At 30.8% G+C, this 25,712-nt stretch overlaps 1 protein-coding gene across 2 annotated transcripts in view; it reads right to left on the bottom strand.

The window, feature by feature from the left end:
• Positions 1 to 5,121: 5,121 nt before the first annotated feature.
• The window catches only part of LOC121128976 (adhesion G protein-coupled receptor L3), a 43,966-nt gene continuing 23,375 nt past the window's right edge, over positions 5,122 to 25,712 (bottom strand). The window contains exons 2-16 of one of the 2 annotated variants that reach the window (XM_040724603.2): positions 16,447 to 16,766; positions 16,001 to 16,316; positions 15,731 to 15,932; positions 15,206 to 15,674; positions 15,001 to 15,143; positions 14,609 to 14,932; positions 14,305 to 14,556; positions 13,999 to 14,242; positions 13,771 to 13,930; positions 13,541 to 13,695; positions 13,327 to 13,481; positions 10,355 to 10,791; positions 7,899 to 8,181; positions 7,722 to 7,817; positions 5,122 to 5,437 (exon numbers count right to left, since the gene is read on the bottom strand). In XM_040724603.2, coding sequence (XP_040580537.1) covers positions 5,324 to 5,437; positions 7,722 to 7,817; positions 7,899 to 8,181; positions 10,355 to 10,791; positions 13,327 to 13,481; positions 13,541 to 13,695; positions 13,771 to 13,930; positions 13,999 to 14,242; positions 14,305 to 14,556; positions 14,609 to 14,932; positions 15,001 to 15,143; positions 15,206 to 15,674; positions 15,731 to 15,932; positions 16,001 to 16,116 — 3,150 coding nt within the window. In that variant the 5' untranslated portion in view covers positions 16,117 to 16,316; positions 16,447 to 16,766 and the 3' untranslated portion in view covers positions 5,122 to 5,323. The remainder of the gene's footprint in view (positions 5,438 to 7,721; positions 7,818 to 7,898; positions 8,182 to 10,354; positions 10,792 to 13,326; positions 13,482 to 13,540; positions 13,696 to 13,770; positions 13,931 to 13,998; positions 14,243 to 14,304; positions 14,557 to 14,608; positions 14,933 to 15,000; positions 15,144 to 15,205; positions 15,675 to 15,730; positions 15,933 to 16,000; positions 16,317 to 16,446; positions 16,767 to 25,712) is intronic. The other variant, XM_040724602.2, reaches the window with a different exon arrangement.

The following is a 25,712-nucleotide window of genomic DNA, read 5'->3' as shown; positions in this document are numbered from 1 at the left end:
AAATCAAACTTTATGAAAAATGTCATATGAAGTATTTATGTTGGAAAATATCCTCACTTTATATTGAATGTCATTTACTATGTATACCGTTTCTTTACTAAACTTCAGTTCTCTGCTCATTCATATCTACTATATCTCACATATATTGATGTTTAATTCGCTTATTCATGGCATAGAGTAAAACAATAGTGTAGTAAGGCTTATAATTTTGTTACTTCTATTCTATCTCGTAATCTTTCCTCCAAAAATAAGCAGAAAAAAACCTAAAATCAGTTAATAGTAATAAGGCCGGAATGGTACGGGATGGTACCTTGGTTCGGTTTGGTAGAACCCTTAGGGTTCGATACATTTATATATATATATTCGCATATTAATCTAAATATTAAAAGTGAACGTCTCTTTATATGTGTGTATGTTCTTCAATCACGCCTGAACCAATGGATGGATTTTCCTGAAATTTTTCAAATAGGTTCTTAAGGGTCCATATACGGTTCTGGTCACATCTTTTTGGTCTTCAAAACCATGGAGGGCTTAAAATTGTATTTTTTAGCACGTTACCTTTACAATTTATGGGCCAAGGTGTATTTTGTATAGAAGAAGGTTTCTTTGATGCTCATGGAAACGAATGGTGGAAGAGTTTAACCTACCTCTGGGACCAGCCTCCAGTAACTCATGGGCGGGGATGTATTCTAGTATGGTATATTAGAAGGGGCTCTTGGTACCATAAATGGAGGGTTCTCTAAGTTCTGAAGCGGGTATGGTAACCAGTTTTGTTGGTCTCAGAGGCCATGTTCGTGTTTATATAGCATATTTTATAACTTTAGTTATCAAACCAGAGGGCAGGGTATATTTTGGATATTAAAAGTGTTTTTTGATACTCAGGGAAGCGGCTGAGGAAGAATTTAACCTGCCTGAGGTACCAGCAGCCCACAACTCGTGGACAGGGGTGTATTCTAACATATGAGAAGGGTTTTGTGGTGCTTAGTAATGCAGCTGCAGTGCTGTTTAAAATACTTTGAGCCCCATTACTTCACCTGTACTATATAAGATCCAGGCTGTATTTTGGGATACTATGAGGGTTCCTTGATGCTCAGGGAAGGGTCGACTTTGAAATTTTAATTGCCTTGAGTCCAGCAGTTCATCTACACAACCCGTGGGTTGGAGTGTATTATAGAATATTAAAAGGATTTAAACTGTATTTTGGTTCAGCCTTCACCTGTACTACCTGAGATCCTAGGTTTATTTTGGGATATAAGTAAGTTTCCTTGATGAACAGAGAAGCGACTGTAAAAATGTCAGTTTGGTATGTTATCCAGAATACAGCAACGACTTTCTCATCGTGTGAAAATAATAATGTCTATATTTTAGTTTTAGTATAAAACTATCCAAGCAAAGACCTCCCTAATTTACTTTTGCGTATTTTTAAGGAATCTATGTAGCTACGATGAAAAGCTTATTGAACTAGTATTTTTTTTTCGCCAATTACCTTCTTGGCTAACCATGGAATAGAAATTGCCTTATAACATTTTGAACAATTTGGTCATAAAAAAGGTTAATTCTTTTTTAGAGGTTATATTTCTTCTATTTGTGAATCGAAGAATTAATAAAAAAGTTTAGATGTGTCTAATTTGTATTCGATGCTCCTTCACTTTTCCTCTTCATTTCTAAAATATCGACACTTTTTTTGATAGAAGAATGAGCTATTCTAAGTTCTTCAAAGGGATCCCATTAATATTTAGAGGTAGAATAACTGTCTTTTTCTTGTTAATCTTCAAACCAGACCTTTTAGTTCATTAGAACTTCAATCCTCTTTGTTATGGATTAATGACTTTGCCTCCAATATCACAGTGATATTGGCAGCATATATCTCGATAATACATATGGGTTGACGTTCTAAAATCCACTCCAACACTCCCAAACTTCTTATTTATAGTATCACCAAGATCTTTAATCCCTGCAAGTAGCGGAGCTGAAGGACAGCCCTGGTTACCATTTTTTTTTTAAAACTATTGGATACCTTTCCATATCACCTAATGCAATAGTCGACGTACCATTGAATAGAAGAGCTCTAATTAGGTTGAAAATCGATTGATGGTATAGTTTTCCAGAAACAAAAGTTTAAAGTTCGATGATCTAATTATTTGTAGTTAAAATTCAAAACTTCTATATTTTAGGGTGTGTAATAGGTTAAATATATTTCCTCTCCATTTAGTTATAGTAGAACAAAATTCCCATGTTTGAGTTCCATAGGAGTTTTGACATTAGTGTTTTATTTATTTGCAGTATTTTTGTCAATTTATTTGCGAAATAATCACTGTCTGATAATATGAACCAAATAATTGACAAATTCATATTATGGTACAGTATTTTAAACTAAATAAAATAGTGCTATGAGGATGTCTGGGGCTATGTCGAGAGCTCACTAAATAGTCAAATAAATAGCTAGATACCGAAAAATACCCTTACAGGTATTCATACCAACATTAAACTTAACTGGATTAACAAAACTATTCCACTTGAAGCAGTGTCAATATGTATATGAATCTTGAAGGTATTTGGATGAATACCTTTTATTGAAGGAAAAATTTGAGAAGACGACAGAAGAACCTTTAGCCAAAATTATGCTCCACCATTCCCAACAGTTTATTACCCAATCAATGCGATATATTCAAACTAATTAATCAATTAAGAACTCAAATTAACTCCTTTATGAATTGTATATATTATAATATTTAATTAATTGATTAATAAAACTATAAATTAGACAATATGAAAACAATCTTTAATCATTGAATCAATGATAAACTGAATTTAGCAGTAACAGAGTGGCAAATTGTAATTTATTAGTTCCTTAATCCTGTAGGAGCTCAGCGCCGTTTTGTATTCTTAAAAACATTAAAATTATCGAGGCACGAGGTAGTCCATTTACTTCCTTGCTTATTAGTAAGTCGAATCAAATCTAACATGAATAGTTAGTGCATGACACCTTTCTCAAAAAAGAGAATAACTTGGATTTTGTAGAAGGGTAATGCAAAGATGTCTAAAGGAAATAGTGGCTTAGAAATTAATAATTAATATTGATAAATGAAACCAAAGAATGTAAAAGGCTAAAACATCAACATCATCTATCGGAATACAAAGGATAACTCTTGATTGTTAAAGTAAATAAACGATTTAGAGTTGGAGACCATTCCTCTTCCTAATAGCTCCAACATATTATCAGGGTAATATACATTTTGACACGGGAAAGTCTCAATGAAAAATAGGATCTTATTTGGAATGAGAATTTAACTTTTTAGAGTTGACGATAGGAGCAAACAAGACAAGAGAATTATAGTACATCTTTGCAAAGTTGATTACTTCCCGAGGTTCCATGAGTTGAAGTGAAGCGACTCGGACTCCGTAAGAGTTCATAGATACTTGGCTAGAGTTAGAATCCGAAAATAGATTTAACAGTGAATCGGATATTGGAAGTGACCGATTAAAAAAGGTATCATATCGTAGTACTGGATCCACTTGACTATGTTCCTTCCCGAGATATAGTTGGAAACACAGACATGATCCTTTATAACTTATATTAATTTTTAATAGGACAAAAGGAGGAGTGATGATTCTTCTTTCTCTTTTTATAATTTCTTCTTCTAATTTATGTACCGTGTGGCTGTCCCTCCCTTTATTCGTACTCATAAAATAATATGAGATCCTTCAACTTAAAAATTAACTTGCTCACCACCAGCAGTTTTTTGGAAGTGCAACTGAAAAAGATTCAATATCTCTCGAGAGTCTGTAATAATATTGCCTTCATTGATAATTTTCTTGATAATAGACGTAGAAAAATGTTTTTTAGGAATAAGGTTTTTTAATCTTTTACAGGTGAAATTTTAATTATTTATTTTTGCTTTAAATTCCAGGTCAGCAATTTTTGAGAATCAACTAAAGTTTATAATATGGGAAGTAATAGTACATACAAATAAGGAACCTTTTCGTAGCATTTCCTCAATATATTTTTGAAACGACATTTCTCTCTTTCTTGCATTCGAACAAACTCTAAGGTAGTAGATTTAACTGTATGGATCAGAAGATAAGCAAGTTTTTTGGAATTAATTGAAGGGTTAAATTGATGAATAAAACGTGTTTGAAGTTTGTTGATAAAATGTTTGTCTTCCAATACCCATATGTGGCCTGAAAGCTTTTTTAGGTCTATAAAATTGAAAAAAAAGCAACAATATTGGAATAAAATTTTATACCAATCACCAATCCTTGATAATTCTTTAACACATTTAAGTTCTTCGATTGATATTAAAATTAGAGAAAGTATCCATACTGTGAAAAAGTAATGATAATTATCAGGAATACAGATAGGGCATATTAATGAGGTATGAGCCTAAATATTTTGAAGGTATATAATTTCAGGTTTATCACGATCAAAACTTTTCATTAAGGCGTGAAAGGAAATACGGTTTCTTCCTCCCCTTGTGTTTATTGAAATAATTTTACCCATTCTCAAACTGATTTCCTGACTCCTAGAGATCGGTTGAATAAGAAAAATCTTCAATTTTGGTTTGCTTTTTATACAACATCAATATGATAAACGATTAAAATTGGTAAAATTAATTCCTCTGAATTTTAGTAGGCGCTTGATTTATTTGCAGAGATAAACCTGAACTGTGAGAAGCTCTTTTCGAGACAGACCCTGACCTGTCCGTGCTATCACTGAGGATCTATGTAGAATTTGATAAACAACAATGACAAAATACACAATCGGCCCTTGCAATTATTTAAGATCTAAGGGGAACTCGTGTACCTGTATTTATGTTTCATTGTTGTAAATCAAATTGTATGCCAATAAACATAAAGCCAACATCTGAATCACGTGAGATTATCGCTAGATCCCATGCTTCATTACAGTCTTATAAAGGATTAGATAAATCAATCTTCTAGCACAAAATTAAGTTTCTACGAGCTTCTCTGTGGAAAAAATCATCAACAAATAATAAAAAATGGTATGCAAATAACATTTGTCTTCGAAGATACCACTAATAAGCATTGAAGTTAGAGAGTCTGTTTGACGTTCCATCCATTTTTTAGCCTTCATTTAAAAAAAAACTGTCCAGTAAAATATTACATAACGCATATAAGTGTATTTCATTAAAGATTTGAAATAAACAAAAATATTATATTGTGCAATCAATAATTTCCTTTGTTATAATTATTATTTCAATAAATTACAAAATAATTGATAAAAATTAACTTTATAATACAAAAAAGGATACATCTTTTTTTTTCCTTTTTCAAAATATCCAACAAAATGATGGTATTCGTGTTAAAACTTGGATGACTTGTTTGATAGGGAGGAAATTTCTTGCGTACTTAGATCCTTTACTCCTGTATTTTTATCTTTGTCTCTTCCAGAATAGGTAGTAGATTGATCCAGCCACTAAAAAAAAATTTTATAAGATAAATATAATTCAAGAACAGTGTAAAAATGGTTATTTCTATATCTTAACAATAATGATTGTCACTAAATGAAGGCATAGGTAAAAATGCATAATGATGCACTTGCTGATGAGTAAAAAGAAGTACAAACTAATGCATTTATAAAAAAACTAATAGCAATTATGATAATAAATCATTTGACATAAAAATTATTCATTAGCAAATATATGTTTGTAAAAATATGAACATTTTTTATTTTGGCTCGGAAAAAAAAAAAGTGGACAACAATTTATACTTTGACAATAATTAATAAAAATATCCATAGAATTTGAAACTGAAATTTCGTTGAAAGTAAAGTATCAGTTCATACTGTACGATTTTTATAAAGAAAATTGTTCAAAATGGTAATGGATAATGTTTGTGTCTTCATAACTGTTCTTTAATCGTTAACTATCTTTTATATCTAATGATTGGATACTCCACAAATTATTTGAAAAGATAATTGAAAGTTACTTTTAAATACTTAATTTTAGAACTAAAACTGTTCCACCTATTTTTCGTTAAATCGAAAATTGTACTGCTATAACAAAAGGAGTCTTCAAAACAGCGCTCGGAAGATGAGGTACACACAGTTATTCTCCATTTTTGAATAGAAAGGGGCAATTTTTGTCGGATAGCATAAAAAATATTATGTTCCTAATAAACTTATTTTTTCAAAAGTCAATTTGCTTTCATTATATTCCATAAAAAAATATTTTTAACACAAGTAACTAATTTCATTTAGAAAGTAGAAACAAAGACCTTTATAAAATTTAGGCCAAAAGATATTTTTTGTTGCAATTTAAGAATAGTTATTAGTAATGCAGTACTACACTTCGAATATTAATTTTTTTTTTTTTAAGTTTTTACAAAAAAAAATCCTCTTCTTACAATTATGCAAATAATAACTCCAATCACTCCTTTCTCCCATATGAATTAATTAGAGAGGAGTATAGATGAAATTTAAAAAATGGTTGAAAATGAATTGCTGAATGTTTTTGCCAAAAAGAAGTAATTTTAATGAATGATTCAAAAAAATTAATTACATTCATTAGCAATCTCTGCCAATTAGATACAATACAATGATATAAGTTACATAATTCTTCCACAATATAGGCAAAACTGGGGACAGTTGCAACATTTTACATAATATTTCTTTGTCAGCTGTAGATTTTTCTACTTTTCCCATCCTAATTCGAATGATATCTTTATAAGCTGTGAACAATTGGTGAATAATATTTCTATAGTTGGGAATAATTGGCTAACTAACTACTGTTTTTTTAGCGAAATTTTCTGCTTTTAAAAAATTTGTAGAAAGATTGCAAATACCATAAAATTTGACACATTTTTGTTAAGTATTATATAAAAATGTGGTTTTTTTTTCTGTAAGTTGCATACGTGCAACACAATGTATTTAAGGGTTGAGAAAATAATTCCCATAATTTCATTTAATTCGTTTTTTTTTCATTTATTTTAAAAGATGTAGTCGTCTTTTTTGTATTTTATACTTTTTTCACAGAAAAGAGAAGAGGGGGGAGGTTGGAAAACTCAAAAGCAGTTGAAAATGGGCCGTGGTCTGTTTCAAAGAAACTGTTGGACTATTATTCATTCAATATCAGAAAAATATTCACAACTTCAACATTTCGGATATTATTTGTTAAAACAATCAACAATCAGAGTATCCATAGGAGAAGAGAAGTAGGAAAATCGATAGTACACAAAGAAAATACCTCTTTCATCAATCTCCTTCAAGATAGGACTTTCATTTATTGCCATTTTTTTTTGTAAGAAATTATTAATAAATACAGTACGTAAAGATTGCAACACAGGGGAGTTTTTATAATGAAATGTTTCAAATTCAAACAAGAACGTTGAAAAAAAATAACATATAATTTATATAATTAATACTTTGGAAAGACTTGTATGTTTATATAGTACACATACTTATAAATTTTATACTCTCACAAGTATAAAATGCACTCCCGGACGAGCTTAAAACACGATAAAAAGAGAAGAAATTCAACATATTTTGAATGTTTAATTTATATGATATGATCGTTGGTAGAAGTTATTGATTTCTTACAATCCCTTCAGTAAAAAATTATTTTGTTAAAACTTATAACCAAACAATCAACATTAAACTAGTTGATAATTAAGACTAGATATTTTTTTACTACGACCAAATACCTTATTGCTATTATTACTTTAGTTCAAAACATGTTAAAAATATTGTTTCAAATGCATACCCATTTTTGAATGTAATAATTTTTCTTGAAGAATCGTCGAGTGTCTTGTCTGGCTTTTTCGTTCAATAAGACGTGAAAGATGAGAATGAATACTCCCTAGGAAACATGTTATGATTCATTTAAAGAAATGATATTTGATACATAAATGGTGATGTTTAAATATTCTATGAAACTTACTTGTAGAGAATTTAAAACAACAAAAATATATGCAACCCATGCAAATCCTTCTGAAAAATATGCAAATCCAAAAATCCATGTGATTCCCAAGACACATAAAAGAGATGTAGACCCCCTGAAATAAAGCATTGTATTTCGAATCATTGATACATCCTGTCGGCGGAGAATGGATCTCCGTGCAATTCGAAGAGCCATGGTATAAAAAAATCCATTCACTAAAATAATGACTAATGCAGGGCCGTTGAATAACCAAATGGCACCATTCTTTGAATTCAACCAACAGCTATAAATTCAATATATTTTTTACAATTCAATAAAATAAGATTAAAAAAGGGCTCGTCCAATATGGATTTCTTTGTGTTTTGAGATCAACTATTGGAGAAGAATAAAATAATAACAATAATTCGTTTTTCTTTTAAAAAAACCCTTGATAAACTAGTAAAAATCTCAAGCATGGCTACTGTGTACCTACTGAGTGATCCATTAAAATATGAAAACTTTGAATTTTAAACTTCAACAAGATATAATTGATTAATTAACAATAAAAAATCAATAAAACTAATACCATAAATAGACGTCTGTCTGGGGTGTCTTAATCAATAATTTAGCCACCTTTAGCGGCAATTATGACTTCCAGGTAGTGGTGGAATACTTGACACCCGCTGCAGATCTAATGTTGTGTCATGGCGTCCAAATCCTGGCTAACAGTGACTTTGAGGGCCTTGGTGTTTCATGACGGACTTTCCATTCCTCTACATGAACACAAATGGTGTAGTTGAAAGGGTTGCCATCAGGAAGGTAGGGGCCCAAAAATGTCAAAAAAGAGTTTAAAAGAACAAGAAAGAGTCTTACAACGGACGAGATGGGATTATTTCATTGCGTGTGTCAAAGTGGCCTATTCCCCCACACAAGGTTCTTTCCACCTACTTTTCTGATAGCTCTCTGGACAGTTTTTTAAACTCTTTCAGGTTCAGTTTGTCCTGATTGAGATAACCTTACTACGGCGTAGACGGTGGTCATGAAGAGGCCCAACTGCTTGGAGTGCCCGAATGGACATTCGTCTATTACGTTCAAGTGTCATTTTCTCAACTTGTACATAAGCTAGAGAGCTCAAATTTGTTTTGTTTTATAATTAATTATTTATGCTTGAATATATCGAAATATTAATTTTTTTTTCAATCACTCAGCCTTAATTTAATATTGAAGTGTTCAGATATCAATGGACTACCCGGTATAGAATCTTTCTCATCTCAATATCAAAGCAATGCATAATACCAATATTGTGAGACATCTTACATTTTTTCTCTTCAGAATGGCTAAACTCTAGATTTATTATATTACAAAATCGTTCTATTTTATTTTTTGATTGATGGCCATGCTTGGAGATTAATGGAATTTTGTAGCTGAGTGAATAATTTCAGAAAATCATATTAGCTATATTATGTCTGGGTTCAGTAATTTCTTTTTAAATTTGACTTTTTTTAGTACGAAAAAATAAATAGTTGAATATGTTTCTTGAGTCGTACAAAATAGCTGTACTACTCAGCAAATTTTGATATATCACTGGGTATAATTATCAAACACTTTAGAAAATGTTATGGCAATTTTTTGGGGTACCATCTTGCTGCAAAATCCCATGAAAACATTCTCTAAGTTTTGAAATCCTAAGAATTTCCAGAATGTAATAGTAAATAATTAATTTAAAATATAATTTGCAAAATATAAAATATTATATATTAATTCATGTTTCCTACATTAAAAGTTGAAGTTACAAGATGATATGAGAAGAAAAAAAATATCTGTAAGTTAGTGTAATAGTTTGTAGATTGTTGTTTAAATTATTTGCTTTAAAAATGGTGTAAGCTTAGAACTTTTTTTTACAAAAAACGATTTTTTCGATTCAATCTCATAATTTAAAATTTGCAAATTATTTGAATGCGAATAACTAAATAGATAATCGTGCAAGAGAGATAAAAGTAATAATATAAGATGTAGTGCCATTCAAAATTTTTACATAGTTTTAGGTGCTTTATTGGGCATCAATTCATTTTTATACTTAAAACAATAATTATATAACGTACTAAGAATATAAAGTACAGTTTTAAGGTCATAAAAAAAATTAGAATTCTGCCAATTTTTATTTAAGCGTGTGTATGGGGGTATCCAACTTTTAAGGTGACATTTTTATTCAATCTTTTGCTGTATTTAAGTGAAAAAGTAACGTGTGTAAAGTTTCAGTCTTCAAAGGGCGTTTTCTGACCTCTATAGCCATTTGAAAATTACTTTCTAGAGTGCTTAAGAGGTGCTCTGGCATACCAGAAATTAGATTAAAATTGAATTTTATTTTAACACCCCCCTCTCCCCTTACTTTTAATCCTACTGGTAGATTTAATAATATCGGTCGAGCCCAATATGTACTTGTGCTATTAACATTTATTTGAATAACTGTAACTTACAAACTATCTGCAGTGTATCCACCTTGACTAAAATACTCAATTCCAAAAGCTGAGAGGAGAACAATGATTAATGGAAATCCATAACCAGTCATATAATAAACTGAACGCCTTGGTATTCCAGAGTCAAATACTTTTACCAACTTCAAATATATATTAATACCCTCCAGAAGCATCCAAAAAAACGATGAAAGAAAGAAAAAGTGAAGACAGGCACTAATGACGATGCATAATAACTTTTCTTCATCAGCAGAATCGATTCCTGCAAGAAGAATGATTTCACCAAAGAGAAGGGAAATGCAGAGGTTTTGATGAATGAAGACTCGCTCTCCCGTGTTTCGAAGAATGACAAAGAAGACGAACAGGCAGACAAGAAGAGATACAATGGAGAGGGAACAACCAATGAGTGTGATATACTCCAGAATATTGTTTAAATCCTCCTGTTATAGAGGGGTCAGATAAAGTTTATAAATAAATTAGTTGTTAAAAAAAGTTGTACGACTTGTTTTTCTACTTTTTTCAAATTTTAATTACGACTTGTTTTACTATGTCATCAAAGGATCACACATCTCGGTCAAAGTTTGAAAAAAGCTAACAGTATTTATTACATTAATGGTTTAATCAAATGTTTAAAGATTAAAGTTAAGAATTATTCTTTATTTTGCATAAACCCATTGAAATAGACATATTTCTTATCTTCAAAACGTATTAATAAAGTTATTGAGCAAAGTGAGAGAATGACGTAAGGAAATTTTGATGGCCCGTTTATAGCTCCTATCTTTTTTATTTTACATTTTTCAAAAGATAAATCTAAATATTTGCTCAAATTTGGATCCATAGGGGGACTTAAGAAAATAGTTTTATCTATATGTTGTATAGGTTAAAGCCATATCTATTAAAATTGATTTATGGAAGTAACGAGTAAATTGTAATCTTTACTGACAAAAGAAGTAGTAGTTTATTTTTTTACAAATTTTGTCAGAGATCGACAATCTAAAGATGACATCGTAGAACAATGTAGTTTTGAAGAAGTGATTTACTTACAACATCACTCCCTTTCCGCACTATCTCTTATCAAAATTCGAAAAAAAAAGTTGAAGGCAAATCTAATTACAATACTAGCAGGTGTTCCTGGCATTGCACAGAGTAATTAGGCAATGTCTAAAAAGCAAATGTTTCTTTAATAATATAAAAGAGAACTCACTATAAAATACTCAGTTTTACTTTTAGTTTTTCATGAATACACTCACGCTTTTCTACTCATTACTTCATGTGCATATGTGCATGACGTGTTATCTATCTTCTCAAGAAGAAGAATAAGAGTTTGAAAAAAAAAGAATATATATAGGGATGAGAGACGAGTACTTTAGTCTTAACTAAACTTTAACGTACCAGCGCTTATATTTAATTCAAATCTTAATGTACATTGGAAACGCACATTAATTATGATCATACATAATAGACTAATAACAAAAAGAAAGAGTGTTCTTTTTGTAGACTCACACCCCTGCAATATTTCATTAATACGACTACATTATTATTTTTTATATCAAAAATATTCATATGATTTGCATTTCGGAGCACTATATACAGGACATCACCCTGTATACATGTTCTATGCTATATGCGAACGTCTTCAATATGTCATTAATACAAATACATTGCTATTTCTTAGGTTGATGTCATATTAATAAAAAAAAGAACTATGTTTTGCCAATGAAAATTAATAAATAATCGTAACTTTCGATGAGGTTTAGAAACAAGCGCGTAGCTAAGCCAAATAGTCCTCTAGAGACTACTGTACTACGTGCATCATCTTATCATATAAAATATTTTTTTCTAGCTTTTGTTATTATTTTTATATCATTGAGGAAGGAATATGTAATTATTGAGTGACTACATTTGAGTGTGCTCATGAAAGACAGATGATTTCTTAGAGAGTGTTTTTCCATATCATGAAATCATAATGTGTTTGTTCGTTGACACCTAATAACTCCGGGTACTACCGCTAGATTTCAAATAAGTACATAACGTCGAGTCTGAATAAAAAAAGTTATCAGTCAAATGAAATAAAATATTGATTTTTAACAACATAGTTGCATAATTTTTCCAAAAAATTTCATATTTATGGTCTTTTTTTAATTTTGGGAAATTAAAAACAAGGCAAAGAAATTTTAGTCTGACACATATAGTTTAATTAGCTTTTTCGTATTAAATATGATTTTTTAGAATTTTGAATTTGAATTGTTTGAGTATTTTTACTCTTATTCTAAGTTGGAGCCAACTTTCGAGTATAAAAAAATGACTCATCTACCTGCATAAATAAATCAATTTTCGGCAAATTTACGCTGATTTCAAATGTGAGGTTAAATTACATGTGGGATACAAAAAAAAATTATAGAATAGAGTCATATAGATTAGTGAACAATGCCATTGTAGATTCGATTCATGGTTGCTCTTAGAGAAGAAAATATGCAGTATGTATATGGACTTGAAAACAATTCATAGGTCAATTGGAGTAATTTTAATACTATAATTTTCACTTAAACTTAGTAAGTACAGATTTATCTCAACAATGAAATGAACATTAAAAAAAAATTAAAATCTAAGATTATTGAAAACCAGATGTGATTTAAAAAAAAATTAAATATTTGTAATCTGCAGGTCAATTACTACTAGAAAGAAATATGGAACATAAAAGATCTTGACTAATTAGGTTTTTTTAAACTCTTATGATTGTCAGCTTTTCAACGCTATAGTTCAATAATGTGATGAGATTATATCGGGCTTATAAGGCTCATTTCCTTCTATAATGAGTCTCAGTTTTTGAAACTATCCATGGGACAAAGTTACTATGAACTTTGTACAATTTGATCCACAAACCGTCATTAAAAAGAAGGATAACTTTTATAAGAAAAATAATCAACAGCTTATGCAAATAGATATTTTTGAAATTTTAGCACCAAGGTACTTACGTTATCTTCAAGAATATTATTGAAATCCATCAATACAGCAAAATTTGTTAAGTGATCACATTCACACTGAGTAAACTTATCCGTGAACTTCACGAGTCTGCATCCATTTGTTTTCCATCTTAATGTTTTTTTACTCCAATATACGCATTGTGGATCTAAGTTTATATTTATAAAATAATTTCATTTTTATAATTTAGTACAAAAATGTACTTACTGAGTTTGTTTCTATTATTTCCATAAATTTCATTGTTAAACAACAGACTTACACGAACATTGGAACTGGTGTCCAGGTCATTATTTTGATTAAGTAAACTTGCTCCAATAACTGTTCCACTTAAAAGATTTTCTCCAACTGGCTCTGGGTCAACGCTAAAAATATGTACATTATTTGTCAAGATCTTTGTTGTCAATCGTGTAGATAAAATATCTATGCAATAAACATACCAATTAAATTGCTTGTTGAAAATACAATGCATATTGGGGAAAGCTTGGAAAATTACATTTAAATTAGAGGAATTAGAGGATTCGATCACAATTTGAGAGTTTCCAAAGGCTTTAAATGTGTATAAAGTTTTTTTTGTTATATTTTTCTTGATATTGAGAGCTACAATTAGAAAATGAAGGAGTAAGATTATCTCATTATGAAAGTTCTTGATTATAAAGGTAACTTACCGATGTTTTCATAGTCAAATGAGGACTCACTTGTATTGGAATACTTAAGAAATGTCTGTACAAAAGCTTCAACGTTGTTTTGCACACGATTGAGATTTATCATTGTTTTCTTTGGAGGTAGCCCGAACCAAGACTTTGACTTTTCAAGAATAGTGTCAATCAATCGAACAGATTCAACGGTATAGCGCTCGCTATAATTATACTCATCCTGAGGAACACCATTAGAGAGATGTTGCTTTTGTTTCTATAAAAAGTTGATGTAGTTAATAGTTCTGCTGATAAGTATATAAATATTATTCATTTTACCTCCATAGCTTTATCCATTACGGTTATCAAGTGTCCAATATCTCCAGTTGCAAAATTGTCTAGATGGTAAACTTGCTGATATACTTCATTTAGAATTTCAAAAGGAACAACATCGCTATCTTCTGAATCTAACGAATCCAATGCTCCATCAAAATCAATATTATAACACTCAGAGAAATCTGGATAACCTTCCCAATCTCCATTTTTTCCACATTTCCAATAAACTTTCCCATTTTGACCAACAGGACAAGCCTATTTTATAAATAAATTTTAAAATCATCAATTCTTAAAACGAACGACTTACTTGGATAACAGAATAGCCCGGATACCCTTCAATTAACCACTCATAATCAGAATAGGGCCATTCTGGGAGCATTCCTGGTTTGATGATTGGACATTTTATACTGGGTTCAGGTATAGGAGGCTTATAATTTAAGGATGTAGGGGGTAAGGCACAAAGGCCTCGTCTAATCCCAGAACATTTGCCAATTAAGAGACACCATAAATCTATTTTTATATTTGGATAGCACAAATCATTGGATAGATCATACGTTCCTTCTTGAAATAAAGGAGAGTCAAGTTGCAAAATGGGACGTACATCCATTTTAGAACTTCCAGCTATCCAGAGCTATAGTTTATTTTAGAAATGGTCATAATATTAATCATTACGTATCACAAAATATGAAATATGCATACTTCTTCTGCATCTCGAATAATAATGGGTGCACTACACTCATTTCCTTCTTTTAAAGGAAATGAAAGATCACCGCCCCATACCCAACATTGTCGTCTTGCCTGATCCCATTCCAACTTATCAGTTTTTTTATAACAAGTATTCCCTAAAATAGTCAATTCATAATGGAAATAAATAATGCCAAATCAAGCCGATTACAAACCTTACCTCTTCTATAGCTTGTGTCTGGAGGACACGAAATGTCTTTATTATTGAGATCAGGCTCCATGTGGTAACGAAACTCTACAACTTTATTACCTGTAATAGAGTTCCAACAATTGCGGTCTACATTGGCATTGAGTGGATAAAACATTCTTTCACAAACAGGCACTATATCAACTTGTGTATTATTGAAACTGACATCTTCTCTACAAGGTCTGAATTCAATTTTTACGGGTAAATCAAGAGTCAGGTCTGAGCGAACATCTATAGCAAATCTTGGATTAACCAAAACTTTACACATTGGCATTCCCTTTTCATTGGTTGGCTCTGTTACTTCTTTATTGTTCCTTTCATAATCTGATGGATATATCCAGGCACCATACAAATTTGTATTTTCCATTAAATGTGTTGCAATTTTTATAAAATCCTTCGATTTTTCTGGCTTAAATATAGATGCTCCATTGATTTTACATATCTGTAAGAGATCAAAACTTGAAAAAATCTGCAGAAAATAGAGATTGTTTGTCTTACTTTTATCGCTTCAGTATAGGATGTGGCGGTCGCTTCTGGATAGAATACGGTTCTTTTCGTTGAAGGATGTTCTAAACTTTTGCTATCAAATACGCAGGACTTCTTTCCTTGACACCAATATTTCATGAGGGAAAGTGTGTTTCCGAGGATACATACTTGGACCTTATCATCTGTATACATACTCTCCGTACAGCCAATCATTCTAATATATGTACATTGTACATATAAAGTTATAAGCTCATTTTTTCAATAATTAACTAATAGCCTTACGTATCCAAGTGGTTTTTTGATAAATAAGGTCTTCCATATACAGCATGGTCCACATAAATAATATTCTGTCCTATTTCGTCACCTAAACTAACTTGATGCTGATCAGTAACGCACATTGAAAATCCCTCTGAATAAGGTTCTAGTAAGGAACAATGACGGTAACCAAAACCATCATCACACTGGCACGAACTACTTTCTAATTTTGAAGAATCCGAGATGTAGACTCCAGGAGATGTGTTAGATCGGCATAGTGCCACAACACTCGTATCTTCAATGCAGTCAGTCCAACATTCACTCAGATCTCCTAACTGCAAAGCTAAAAAACCAAAAGAATACATTAAAATGATTAAATGAGGTATAATTTACTCAGTTACATAGATGAAAATAAGCTTATTTTTGAACATGGGAGAAAGGCTTGAGTTCCTCTCTTAAATAAAAAAAATTACATTACTATAACATTCGCCTGGTCCTTTCTGTGAGAGCCATACTCCTTTGATAGACGATTTCAAGAGTTCTTCAGGATCCAGACCTTTAAGAAAACTGATGGCTTCTTTTATACCAATTCTATCATACAGTGAGATCAAATTGGCTCCTTTACGAATACAGTAGCGATTTGCATCAATATAATTTTTTGTAGGATAGGAGAGAAAGTAAATGTCGTGATAGTTATGGTGAATGGAAGAAATAGAGGAAGATACATTATTGCAGATTCCTTTGTTGTTGCATATATGGGAAGCACATTGTTTCCATGAATAAGTTAAAGTCCCTGAAAAATAAAAAGTAACTCTATATTAATTATATCAGTAGTTTTTTTTAAGTTCCTTGATATTAATATAAATATATATATATATATATATATAACAAAAGATAATATAATTATAAAGTCCGGGCAAATTACGTATTGATACATTAAAAAATATTTTAGTTTAAACTTAGTGCCTCAGACTAAAACTATTTAATGTAAGTAGTAACGCAAAATAAATTCATTTAAATGAAATAAAAACTCTAAATTAAAAGCAACACATAAAATTGAAATGATTGAAAAAAGATACTATATCATGTTTTTTTCAAGTTCTTAATAATTCTTTTAAAAACTCTTCCCTTGTTGGAAACCATAGATGGAAGATATTTTATTTTTCGGTTACTGTGGACCATGTATCTGTTTCTATCCTTAGAATGATAAAATATAAGGCTACCTCATTGATGCAAACAAAATTAAAGCTCTCACTTCTTCCACTACAATAGGTTCCTACGACGTCAGTCTGCTCACAATAAGGTCTTATGAGTTTAACAAAGCAAAGTAAATTACTTTGGTTATTAACTTACCCCCATTTTTCCTTTGTAAAAGTCCCAATTTCACATGAAATTTTTCATTACCACCCATTAAACCTTTTACATTTAATTTTACAAATTGTTTTAGAATGGTTAGAAATGGGTAATCTACATAGGAATGGATGGTATCATTGAATATCTTATCACAGTTACTAGATGGAGAGAAAAAAGTAGAATTAGTGGAAATCTGCTATTGGGCTTGAAGTTTTTTTCTGTCATTTATTCCTTTCAACAATGACTTGATTCTGCTCTTCAAGTATTCAGACAAACTCAATCGTCTTCTATGTAGATCACATAGTATAACCTCCTAACCTCAAAACAAGGCAATGCCCTGGGCATGAAACTATTTAGAGACCTCAAGTCCTCCCAAAAGGAAACGTGAATCTCTAATATCTTGTTCTTCTATAACAGATGGGTCCTTTAATTTTAGAGAGAAATTATTTTTACTGAGACTTATCCGTATAATATCTACTGTTGCGTCGTTTTTAAAGACAGGGATTATAAGTCTAGATAAAGGTCTATTCTTTTTTGTATATTCAACCTCCTCCAGAAGTTTATTTTTTGATTTATCAGTGGCTTAATTTGGTTCCAGGAAATTACATGAGTATCATTACTATCGCATGCTATGCTTAAAGAATCAACCATTGCAGCTCCCACTTTTGGGATATCAAGGATGATTACATGACCCGATAGATAAAATAATTGTTTTATTTAAAATAAACTCCAAACCAGATCGTTTCCTAAACTTTTTAAAGAATTAAAGATAGTACTTAATGTAACTTCTTTAGTTGAGCCGCTGAATCTGCTTCTACTGTCTGAGTAACATCATCCGTAAATAAACCATTGAAATTTCCCTCAAATCAAACTCCAAAATTGTAATACTTTTTTGAAATCTCTATTATAAGCAAGTCAATTGCAACTGGTTTGTTCTCCACACAATCTTTATAATTGTTGATCTGAATAATAAAGTAGAGCCCAATTTAGATTAAAAAATCGCATTGGAAGCAAAATTCTGACAGCTCTTAGAAATTGCAGTTGAGAAATCGAATCCAAAGTTTCATTGAATTCAATAAATAAAATAAGACCAAATCTTTCTCTTTTCCATTTAGAATCAATAGAAGTCTGAATATTACGAGAAACATAAGATATTTTACTGTGTTTAAAAGAATCCTTTTCTATAACTCAAATCTTTTTATTCAAAATTGGTTTCATTTGACGAACTGATACTGATTAAAGGAAAATATATCATAAATATTTTTTTAATCTAAGATATAAAATTTTTGTCATGTTAATAAAATCTTGCAAGTGTTTACCATGTAAATAAAAAATGTGTAACAAGTTCTTAGTATTGGGTTTTCCCCTGACTTTGCTTCAGAGGGACACTAATCGCACAAACAAAGTTTTAAGCAAAATTTTACATGGATCACATTATAGTTTTGTAAAAAAACAAGATCATATATAGTATCCCTTTTATGCTACAGACTCTTGACGAGTCTAACAGTGACTTAACGGTAATGGCAGTGCATTTTGCCAAGGCCTTTAATAATTTATCTCATGAGTACATAATAAAAACGCTGTACCGAATAGCATTTGGAGATTTTATATTTTATGTATGGTTGGAGTTACCTTTGTGGGTACTCGTACAACGATATTATCTTCATTTTCTAAATTATCTGGTCTGTTGTTGAATGAAGAGAAAACTGAAATTATAAGTTTTCTTTTTTAGGAAAAAAAACTTCTTGCTTCTCTTCTTTCAATTTTAAAGTATTGGATAGGATCAGAGTATGGATATTTATATTATTTTTTAAGTAACGCACCTATTTCGCGTTATACCTTTCAACAACAGTATCGCTAGGGAAATATCATTTCTAGAAAATTCCTACTTGAAATAACAAAAAAAAAAAAACCACCAAAGAGTCCATAACCCATTTAACTTAAGGGCCTGGGTGTGATTATGATATATGATGATAATGAAATATATGGGGATATGGACTTTATATATACACTTTATTTTACACGAGGAGATCCAGGATGACTCTTATATTTATATATTATTATACGTACATATAGACGGAACATTTATATGGAGGATCACTAAACCTTTTAGGGAAGTAGATATATAACAAATCGCTCTTTGCCTCCGGACAAGGATTACAAAATAAGTTGTTTGAAATTAAATTTGCTTGTTCCCTTTTGTGGAATCCAAACGGATGAATCTTCTATTACCATGGTATTTTACTTGTCTCAATCTTCGATCCTTGATCTCATTGGTCTGAATTTTTTTACCACACACAACTCTTATTAATATTCTTCTCGCAACCTTACTCGTATGCACATTCTCCGATCGGATTCCAATATAGATTTCTTGACAAATTATCAGTTGCTAACATTTTTCTTCCTGGTTTTCGAGCAACGGTGAAGTTATAATGCATTTACGTCTTTCTTTGATTTTTAGGTGGTATTCCGATTTCTTTAAAAAAATGTTCAGCTGCAATAAATACCTCACTACCAGAGTCGAAATTGCATAACTATAAGTACATAAATATGTTCCATCTAGAGAATTAAGTCGAACTTGTATTGCAGGCGAGGGTCTAAATGTGGTCACGTTTCTTACCATGACTCTTCTGTTTCTTGCAATTCCATTTTTACAGGCCTTTGAATCTTTAAAATGACCAATTATTTTACATTTTCTAATTCCTGTTTCCAAGCAGGACATTTATTTATAACATGGTCTGTTGAGCAGAATATATAATGCATTATTTTTCTATCAGTAAGATTTTTCCTAAAACTATTTTTGTCTCAACTAAGGCTTTGATCCCTGAATTTTCCTCTAGCGATCTTGTTGACTTTTACAGAATTTAACTTTTCATCATCCCTCTTCGACATTTCCTACTCAACATCTATCAATAACTTTTTGAAGGGTACATTAAGGAATTTCGGATGTTTTTATAGTATTATCATTATACTCATAGCGTTTTAAAATATTTGTGATGGTGCTACTGAAAAGATAAAAAGTTTGGGGTATCTTTATAATGAAAGATTCCAACTAGAAGTTATATTAAAAAAAATGTTGTGTGCAACATAAACTCCAATATTGCTACGGATGTTATTTTGTCAGATTTTCTCATGAATAAAATGGCTTTTGTTTTTCATTCATCTATTTTTGGAACAAACAATTCATTAAAGCTCCCTCTTCTCCCTTTTAGACTGAAATCATGCTATACAGGTACATTCTAGATGAGAAAACGTGTGTACATACCAACCTTAACACCATTCAACGCATACCATGGAGCATAAAAAACATAGCCAATAAAGCCTTAATGCAATCACCAATAGGTTTTTTACGTCAAGCGAAAGATGGTTTAAATATAGAATACTATCCAGGACTCTCGAGGTTGCTGCCAAGTATTTTAATGACGAACAGGGAATTTGCTTCTTCTGTCAAAGTTAAAAAAACAAAACAGATCATATTTTCATGGAATGTAAATCTTTATCTAAAATTTATGGGGACGTTATTGAAAAGGTTAAAACATTATTCAATAAACAACTGGGCAAAGAAGATTTCTTCTCAACTTCAAATAATGAAAGAGTTGATGCAATTATTATTAAAATGCAATATGTAGTCTATAAATTATGGACAGTAAAAGGAAACAACCTCGATGGAATCTTACACATTACTAATCCTTATGCAAATGTTTTATTCAAGAAATATACTTTTTTTGGGTATGTAGAAACATATAGGCATGTACAGAGTAGGGAACAAGTTTAGACCTTAATACCTGGAGATATGTTTATTATTATAGTGTGCTCATCAGATTTACCTAACAAAATGTATAAGAAAAAATCTCAACTTCTTTGATATGTCTTCCCCATATAAACGCCGTGGGGCCACTATTATGTGCCCCCGTGCACATTATCGATGGATAACTCCATCAATAATGTTGCTAGATAGCTTAAGTTGATAATAACGGACACAGTGTCATACTAGGATTTTGAATTGGCACAACTATTCAAAATTGGATAGTATTTATTCCGGATAAACCAAAAAATGTAAGATATTTCTGTTTAAGGCAAAGGAAATTTGCCCTCCTAGTTACCCGGATGGTAAGCTCTTGGACTTCTATCTGTAATGTGTCATTGAGAGAGAGTCCAATAAACGTGAATATAAAACTGTTGACTCCTTGCAGGCTTCCATTCTCGAGGCAGTAGCCATCATGGACATTGAACAAGTAGTTACTAATAAAATCCTGAGCCACTTTCAGGATTAGTTGGAGGGCGTGGTTGAAGCTGGAGGTGGTTGGCTTGAGTGATTGACTTCACTATGGAGCAAAAGCAAAATATTTGTGCATTGCTGAATCAGTTTTAGGAAATTAATTACAATATATATTATATATAATCAGCAAGAATATAGTTTTTGAAGTAGTTTTTAGATATGAGCAATTATACTCATGTCTATACAATATAAATAAATGTGAATGTAGATTTGTACGCATGCTTAATTGGACAATGGAAATTACAGTAATGTCTTAGACTGCATGACCCTTGATTAGTGCCTATTCTCAATTTAAATATCGAGATATTTCTTGAATTGGTATTAAAGTTCCTTATTTATTTCTTCCTTCAAAATGAATTCACTATTTCACCTCATACTAGATACAACAAAGAATCTTTGAGCTTCTTGTAACTAGGCACGTTGTAGTCAAAATTAATATAATGTATAAACACATTGTTCAAGAAGCATGTACTTTTCTGAAACATGTGCTATATTGAGAATAAACTGTATTAGAAGAGACTAATCAGTGAAGAATCATTACATAGGTGGAAATAAAGAATAAGTTTAATATTAGGTGGTATTTTCAAAAACAAATTAATATAATTGATTCTTACTATAATAATTCTTGATAGTATAATAATATAACATATTTCTTGATTCTCTATATCAATAAAACTTAATTTGGTTCGGATGCCGAATGCATCTTAATCTGATCTCAAGCAGGTTAGCGGGTAAAATTATTACAAAATTACATAAAATTAACAATAAATCTACTTTTTTCTTTGTACATATTTGTAAAATTAAATATATCAATATATGAAATACATCATGAAAAACCGAAGAACTGAAAAAGTATTCATTTTTTGAAACACTTTTAGTCAGTCACCCATTTTTTTAAGTGCGTTATTCATGATCAATCACATTCGTAGCATCAATGCTTACCGCGCATGACCAGTGCGTCCATCTTTGTTCACCGTTCCAAAAACAGAGCGGTAAATGTCTTCAACTCCACAAATAAATATGGCCAGTTGAACGACGTCCTCAATATCACTTCTCTAATCAATTGCAACAGAAAATGCAGAAAATTATTTTACTTAGCGTTTCAGTGGATGATTCCAATCTGCCGATAGTTCCGAAATAATATCTGCCACTGAATTTCTTGTCATGCTAATGTTGCCATATATACATTGCCTCCCAGGACATACAATTTCAGCCACCGTTAATGTACTGTTAACAAATTCATCTTCACTATAATGTATTCATGCTATTTGAGTCACAATTAGGTAAGTGCCACTATCACTGGCTTCTCGACTCCAGATGAAATCAGAGTGATGCTTCCTCAGACGCATCATCATTTTATTTTCTCACTTCTTCCGGCAAGCTATTACTAAAACACTCTGTCTCTAGCAGAAAATATAGGAATCACAGGTTTTAAAGAAAATTCGAGTAAATTCATTCATTTATTTTAATAATGTAGATTTATCTCCCAGAATGAACCAAACCTCCAGGTGGCTGGATAAGTCCCTTGGGCCATATTTTTGATACCCCTGTCTGATAAATACATCATAAAATGAAGGATGAAAACTTTTAACCATGTAGCAATCGTAGCAAAAATATTCAAACTCCTTGTTAGTAATTTATAAAATGTGGACAACCAGACAGACACATTTTTCATGAATATTATATATATGTGGTATCTTTTTTCTTTTCTTTTCTAATACGACAAACTAAGCTTTAACTATACACGCTTGTTGCTACATTGTTATGTTTTAGATCCAGTTGTCACACGATATGAAGTCCTATCTTAGATACATGGTCATATTTGTGGAGTACAATATATATAGAGATAAGCCTTGTGCAAAGACAGTATACAAAAAGAAAACCCTCACCCATGTTTTTCGTGACTGAAAGTAACTACAAGTAATATGGACAATAATGAGTGAAATATCTATTTGGGTAGAGGGGTCACCCAAGAAGGAAAAAAATAGAGGTTTTAACATGAATGCAATGTCCAATTTTGAAAAAATTAAACTCAAAAAAATTTAGCCTTTACTGCTTTAGATGAATTTTGTTTTTTAATAAGCGGTTTTTGATTGCCCTTTTATTTTAATTTTTAACTGAGATAATAATTTTACATTAATTTGTCAGATCCTATTTTTAATCATTTTTTTAGGTGAGTTTTTTTTTATTTCTTTTCTCGCCTCCCTGTTTTCCTTTTTTATTTTTTTATTTATAATATGTAGTGTCAAATTTTATTTACCGTTTATAATAATATAAATTTGTAATAGTAATGAATTATTACTAATAAAAAAAAAAACTCAAAAATGTGGCATCGACATTCTGCTTTATCTTCTAGATATTTACATTGTACAGATTATATCCTTGAATAATCAGAGAAGTGATAAACAAACAATCAGTTAGTTTACTTTAACTAATATATATTTTCTCTTTTGCCGAACAAACAAATTAATCCAAAAAAAAAAACCCTCATATATTATCTATGTTAAATTGATTAAAAAGTATATCCGAAAATTTATTTTATTCTTAGTATTTATTTTTAAAACATACAAATAATTATTTGAACTCACAGAAAATTAAAGGAACAATTGCATTTTATCACTTTCCAACATCTAACAAATTCTTGACCATAAACCATTAATATGCAAATTATAAATATCTACTCAGAGCTATTATTATAATAGTTTATGTTGCCATACTTTCTTTTCAATCTCTCCAGAAACTTGATCCTAATATTTATTCATTAAAAAATACAATTAAATATTAAACTAGTTCTTGTTTTTTTTTCTTGGTCAAGAGACCAGACTTTATTCATACTTTTTTTTTTTTTTGGGGGTTCAATTATAAGCTTCCATAAAGCATAATAGTGGTGTCATAAGAGTAGATATATATATATATATAAAACAAAGGTTAGGTTAAAAAAACTTAATACGGACAACATGTGTCCATAATATAAAATATGGATTTAAATGACATCAATAAAACAAATAAAATGATAAAATTCCCTCCATTTTTTTTGCTACTTTGATGACATCTTCACGATTGGTAATACATCTTTTAGAGTGGTTTCGCGTATACGAGTTGCTGCATTTTTGTTAATATTACCTTGACTTTCACTTCTTCGTTTCCAGTGGAGTAAGCAAAGAATTCTCCTTACTAATATGTGCTCCGAAATTATTCAACAAATTATCCCCTACTTTTTGGTATATTTCTTTTAGTGTTTTGCAGCTCCAAAAATATAATCTGTTGTCTCCTTCCTGTTCGTGCAGAAAATACAAAGGCTTTTCTGGCCATCAAAGAACTTAAATCGTACTGCCAGATTAAACTAGCTCTTGTAGTCATAAGTGTCCAAGTATATATTTTATTTATAGCTCATTCCATGGTATAGTTAGTCGACAAACATTTTCTTCAGAGTATCAATTTTTTTTTTCCAAAGCACCAGGGTGTCTATAAACCCAATATTTTTGAACAAGACCTATGTTCATATTATGTTGACTACGAGTAAGGCTGGATGCACTACGCTAATTTTTGAAATGTGACCCCCAAAGAAATAGTTACTTTTCTGTCTCCAAGCTCCAGGTCGCCATTGGGACATTTTGTTACTCCATTTTTTTTTCTTCATACTACCCAACGTGAAACTAATTTTGGTATGTCTGATCTTAAAATTGTAATACCACACAGAACGGAACTAAGTTTCACACTTGCAAGATAAAGGATCCCTCTTACTATGGATATGAGACACTCAATCTTTACTGACTCTACGTATTTTGAGGATATAGTGATAACCCAATGGAAGCGAGGAAGATTTTGGTTGTGTTCTGGAGAAAATGGACTCGATTTTGATATTATTAGAAATACTTTTATTCAAGTCTGAATTGTCTTGTTAACAAATATTAATTGAAAATAAATTAATATTTCAATCATGCCAATTTATTTTCTGACTGAATCTCAGGTCTGGTCAGCATATTGAACAACAATGATATTGACAAATTTTGAGCATTTAATGCAAAGCTAAAAAAATACTATTGTTCAAAGATTTTTGAATATGTATTCAGTTAATTTCGACATAATATAAATTATTATAAAAGG

The sequence above is a fragment of the Lepeophtheirus salmonis genome, chromosome 14, assembly GCF_016086655.4.
Source record: "Lepeophtheirus salmonis chromosome 14, UVic_Lsal_1.4, whole genome shotgun sequence".
Lineage (NCBI taxonomy): Eukaryota > Metazoa > Arthropoda > Copepoda > Siphonostomatoida > Caligidae > Lepeophtheirus > Lepeophtheirus salmonis.
Note: the sequence above shows the minus strand (reverse complement) of the source record. Positions and strands in the feature narration are given on the sequence as shown.